The sequence below is a fragment of the Amborella trichopoda genome, chromosome 7, assembly GCF_054954075.1.
Source record: "Amborella trichopoda isolate Santa Cruz 75 chromosome 7, AtrichopodaSantaCruz75HAP2 v2.0, whole genome shotgun sequence".
Taxonomy (NCBI): domain Eukaryota; kingdom Viridiplantae; phylum Streptophyta; class Magnoliopsida; order Amborellales; family Amborellaceae; genus Amborella; species Amborella trichopoda.
The window spans coordinates 38636674-38642704 of NC_142342.1; the positions used below are offsets into that span (position 1 = coordinate 38636674).

At 36.1% G+C, this 6031-nt stretch overlaps 1 protein-coding gene across 1 annotated transcript; it reads left to right on the forward strand.

Moving 5' to 3' along the window:
• Positions 1-442: 442 nt before the first annotated feature.
• LOC18422819 (uncharacterized) lies at positions 443-931 on the forward strand. The gene has a single exon (XM_006827458.3). The coding sequence runs from the start codon at positions 443-445 to the stop codon at positions 929-931; it is 489 nt and encodes a 162-aa protein (XP_006827521.1).
• The last annotated feature ends 5100 nt before the right edge of the window (positions 932-6031 follow it).

Genomic DNA, 6031 nt, shown 5'->3' on the forward strand with positions numbered 1-6031 from the left:
AAGACGTTATATATTGTTATTATTAGTACTGGCCTTGTGCAAAGTGACTATTTGAATAAGAGGATGGGGCATTATGGGCACTCAAAAACGTTCTTAGAGAGAATCGAGTGGTTTTGTTATTTACTACTTTGGAAAAGTTGGAGGGGATGGGGCCATCTGATGCTCCCGCCGGCTAAAACAATAAGAGTTGATGAAGAATACGTCAAAAGCGTGTAGAAAAATGGTTAATTTTTAATGTGTTGGTCTTCACATAAATCACAACCCTAAGACATAAAAACCTCCCCCACTACAAATCCTCCTTTCCCCCACTATCTTTTCACACCGCAAAAGCTCCATTGATGAATATGTAGAAGCTTTGCCCTTTCTCTCAGCCATGAGGCATTTGTAGAAGACAGTGAATTGTCAAGTGAATTGCTTTGACTGCACTGATAAGCTTGCCTTGATGGAGCCGAGTAGATCGCCGGGGTCGAGGCAAGATCCGGAGCACCCAGAGCTGGATACGGGACCGAATCGATCATATGAGTGTACCTTTTGCAAGAGGGGCTTCTCGACTGCACAAGCCTTAGGTGGCCATATGAACATACACAGGAAAGACAGGGCCAGGCTTCGACAGCCCCCGGTTCAAGAAGATGAATCGATGGGTTCGTCACGTCATCCCTCGATGACGACTGGTGGCACAATTGGGAGGGGAGAATCACAGATGAGTTACTCCCCCAAATATTATCATGGAGCAGCTTCGGTCAGACCAGCAATGATTGATACAGGGAAACCTCCTCAATTGCGGTTGTTTTCCGAGATTCGTGAGGAGGGGTCGAGCGGAGCAAGAGCCAGAAGTAGTGGTGAGCCCGAAGGGACGCAAGAGGGCTCGCGAAATCCTGCCGCCGAGGAGGAGAAGCTCGATTTGGAGCTCAGGCTTGGCCCTGATCCTTGAGCAATGGCTCTCCACTGTATAGGAAGCAACACTAGGGACCTACATGTACTTTGCACCATATGACTCACCAGCCACAAGGGTGACCCGATCCGGCTTTGCTTGAGTGGATAGTGGGACCCACATTGGAATGAACGGTCTAGATCTGTCATCGTTTGGATCGAAGATGTAAACGTGAGAAGAAACCTTTGCCTAGGAAATCTGGATCTATTATTTATTTGTTCTTAAGGTACTTATTTTTAATTGTTGTCTATTACAAGTACATTATGTTATTCTTTGTTTTCTTTGTCAAGTTTGGGTCTTCTACCTAGGGTTGAACGGCTTTTCTTGCATGAACATCGCTTATTTATTTATTTATTTATTTTATTTTATTTTATTTTATTTATTTATTTATTTATTTTGACATTTTAGGGCTGAAGGACCACCCATTTAAAAATGTTGATATCCTTATTGGTCAATTGTAACCGTCCATCTACCCACACGTGCACATACACATACACAATCTTTCTATTCTTGAGTCACATACACAATCTTTCTATTATTGAATATTACTTTATTGTGTGTGACCTCTAGCCCAATGACATGTCAAGGAGTGGCATCATGTCCAATTATATTTTAAAATTTCTGATGTTAATAGATGAATAGTAGATAAATGGCAAACGTGCTGTTGGAGTATTTTGACAGCCATACAATCAGTATACATGCACACATTTTCGAACCGCATTTCTTATCTATTGTTGATCTTGAAAATGGACGGCAGATGCCTCACTTGTATAGTATATAGCACAAATATATGCATGTTGTACTTGGTTACATACATGATCAAATGATGGACAACGATCCCTAGACAGTGGTCCCCTAAACAATGGGGACCGTTAATGCAATTGTTTATCAGGTTTTTATCATCCACCCAACAATGACGGAGGCTGAATCCATTAAAGGGATGCATATAACATTCATGTTTCGCGAGGTAGAATTAGAAGAAATAAGGGGATAATCAAAGAAGAGGTGGAATGTTCCCTTTCTAATATATGACCATATGCTACTTGCTAGAGAATAGTATGCATCTTCATGAGATTATTTTTAAAGGGAAAAAGTTTGAATTGTAAGTTTTTTAACATTTAGATCTCACTTTTCCAAAAATAGGATGGTCTCTACTTAATCTTGAGCTATTATTTTTTAAAAAATGCAAAAGGGGTGCAATTAAGAAACTTTTTTATTGAGGTTAGTCTACAGTTCAAAGAGGTTGCATCCTAAAAATTTGGGGTCGTGAAATTAATCTTAGATTGGGTTTTACCTGTGGGAAAGAATAGTATACTAAGGGAGTATAAAATATTTTGGCTTAATATATTAAGTAGTAATGTACTTACCCCAAAAAAATAATTAGTAAATGTACATTTTAGTTTGTATGAGGGTAGCTTTGATCTTTGCCCGTACATTTGAAGAGTTGGAAATTCAGGACACATCCTAACCAAATGATAATCATCTATATATATATATATATATATATATATATATATATATATATATATATATAGAGAGAGAGAGAGAGAAAGAGAGAGAGAGAGAGAGAGAGAGAGAGAGAGAGAGAAGAGAGAGAGAGAGAGAGAGAGAGAGAGAGAGAGAGAGAGAGAGAGAGAGAGAGAGAGAGAGAGAGAGAGAGAGAGAGAGAGAGAGAGAGAGTTATTTAGACCAATTAAGAGTGAGGAGCAAAGGATCTTGGTGAAGGATGTCGAGGACAACAAAAAATGGATAGTTTATGTTAAAAATTGTTAAATGATGAACACAATGGGAACACAATATTAAGAGGAGCCTTTTGCATGAATGAGAGCAGAGAACATTGATACATTCACATGATTAGGACACCCGAAGTAAAAGAAGCATTGGGGAGGACGAAGATAGGAAAGTCTTTAGGATCAGATGGTATCCCGAGAGAGGTCTAGAAGTACATAGGGGAGATTGACATATGTTGGCTGACCAAATTGTTCAACAAGACATTGAAAACAAAGAAAATGTCAAATGAATGGAGAAAAGGTATTGTAATACCTATTTACTAGAACAAAGGAGATATACATAATTATACGAATTATCGACGGATCTAAATTATGAGCCATACTATGAAGCTATGAGAGAGATTGATTAAACAACAACTAAGATATGAATCGATTGTATTAGAAAATTAATTTTGTTTTATGCTTGGAAGGTCAACAGTTGAGGCTATTTTCCTACTTAGACAACTGATTGAGAAGTTCAGAGAGAGAGAAAAAGACCTATGCATGGGCCTTAGTGATTTAGATAATGCTTACAATAAGATACTTAAAGATTTAATTTAGTTGGTGCTTGAAAAAAACGAGTTTCTAAATTCTATATTGACATGGTGAGAGATATATATATGAGGGAGTGAGTGTGAACTAGTGTGATGACAACTAGTGAGAGATAATTGAGTTTTCAGATACAAGAGGTATGCATCAGGGGTCAACATTAATCCCATATCTCTTTGTTTCAATTGTAGATGAGTTAACTAAGCACTTAGAAGGTGAGGTACCATAATATATGTTGCTCGCAAATGACATGATTTTGTTCGATGTGGCTAGAAATAACGTTGATGTAAAGTTAGAACTTTGAAAGGATGCTGTAGAAACTAAAGATTTTGAGATTAATCGCACTAAGATAGAATATATGGAATGCCAATTTAGTAAATAATCAGAGTAGAAATATGAAATTAGTTAAGATTAATAGCCAAGACATACCTAAAAGAGAGTATTTTGGATATTTTATATTAATAATCCAAAAAAAATAGAGAGATTGAAGAAGATGTCACACATAGAATAAGAGCTGCGTGGTCAAACTTGAGATGTGCAACTGGTATTTTATGTGATCGCCACATACCACTTAAGCTTAAGGGGAAGTTCTTTAAGACAATTATAAGACAATTTTTGCTTTATAGAGCAAAATGTTGGACTGTCAAGAAACAACATATCCGTAGAATAAGTGTAGTTGAGATGAGGATGTTAGGGTAAATAAGTCGCAAGACAAGAAAGGATAAAATTCAAAATGAATACATTCGAGGGAACTTAGGTGTGGCGGAAAGTAGACTTAGTTCAGCTGACCATGTGTAGCGTATGCCCCAATACTTTATTGGTTAGGACGTACAATTTAGTTCATGTAGAAGGTTCTAAAAAGGCAATGGAAAGGCCCAAATAAATATAGATAGAAATAGTGGGAAGAGATATGGGGACTTATGATCTTCATTTATGATGCAGATCAGAGAGATCTTCGGAGGAAGATCCCTCGGATCTGAACTATAAACATTTTTTTACAAGTGATAGAGAGGGGACAATTTGAATTCTAATCTAAGTTCCGATGGATTTTTGAGGGGCATCCGTAGTCCTACATTATAAGGTAGCATCCTTATATAAAAATTTTCCATACTTTAATAACCAAAAAATATGCCAGGATATTGGATCACAGGATGGGAACTATGGGCTATGGTATTCTATTGTTTATGAATCTTATGGAATAGTATGATCCTAAGGATTCAGGAAAACAATGGAATTTACCAGTTTCAAAAATAGGATATCTACAATCTTAGTAAAGGTATGGCCTCGATCAAGCATAATGGCATAACAGGATTCATGTGGTTAACCCTAAATAACTGGGATACGGCTCTAATGATGATGATGGTGATATACATTACTTTTAGTATTAATTTAGAATCCGGTGAGAATGGAAGACTCACAGATATCATGGCACCCACCAACCTGACTACCTTTGCCAAGAACTCATTTACGAAGGCATACCGTATGTTCAGTATCACACGGGGCAACTCTATATCACATATGCATAACATATTAGAATATACCATAAACATTTGGTATCAAACTGAAATTAGAAAGTCCTAGGTTCAAATCCTGCCACTGACGAATCCTTAGCTACAACTATCGGCATCAGGAGGAATTTTTATTAGAATATTATTGACCGATGCCTTTTTATAGGGAATTACAAATATTTAGTAATTTATTTTTATTCATGAATAGTCAAATATTATCCTAGAAAAAGAAGAACTACTTAACAGTCTATCTATATCTTTTGATTTAATTTCAAAGTATCCATGAAAAGACACATAATCATGAGTTGTAATAGTTGCAATTGGGTAAAATGTTAAAATTGTAAATGCTTATGAGCATTTTTATATATTTCACAAATTATAATAGCACCATTGGCATCAAACAATGTTTTGTTTGTGACTAAGTTTAATAAACATCATATTATCTAATTAAATAAAATAACTTCGAATGCATTATTCAAAAATTGAACTGGAAAATGTTGCTTGAGTTGTTGGATGGACAAACATGGGAAGCATTAAGGTCAAAGATTGCTAGGTAGTAAGTGCCATTGAGATCATTTTCCAACTGTGCATTATAACATGGGACACAAGAATAGTAGTCCGTTGGTCAACGGACAATACAATGTCTTCCAAATTAATCAGCTAATGTCTTAGTTCTCTCTCTTTTCTATTTTTTTGCATATAAAGTTCACCGTTATGTAAAGAACATTAAGTCTCAAACCCTTTTCGCTTTTTGGTATGATGCATCAAAGCACACTTCATTTCTTTATAGGCCGTATGATGCATCAAAACACACTTTGATTTCTTTATACGCTGATGTGCTGCAAGTTTTACTCCATATTTTCACCCTTCTTTTTGCAGTATTGGAAACGGTTTACCATACATCTCCACATCCCTGAAAATCAAAGTGAGTAAATATTGGATTCTTAAAACATTATATAGTTTTATTTGTGAAAAAAAAAAAAAAAAAAATACTGTTTGATGGAAATCAGAGCTCTATGAGATTTTTTTCATGAAATATGACTCCAATTATATAAAACCCAAAGAAACTACACCCGGAAGCTGTAGGCAAACCTTGATCATCCAATCCCCTTTTATCTCTTTAAGAATTATTTGTTCTTTTGAATTTTTCCCCCTCTGATGTCTTGACATGCTTTCTAACCGTATGCTTTTTGGATGCAAAAAATTTCTCTTCCATTTGCATAATGAAAGGGGCATTTATAGGTCAACGAAAAGACAATTAGGGTTACCCCAGA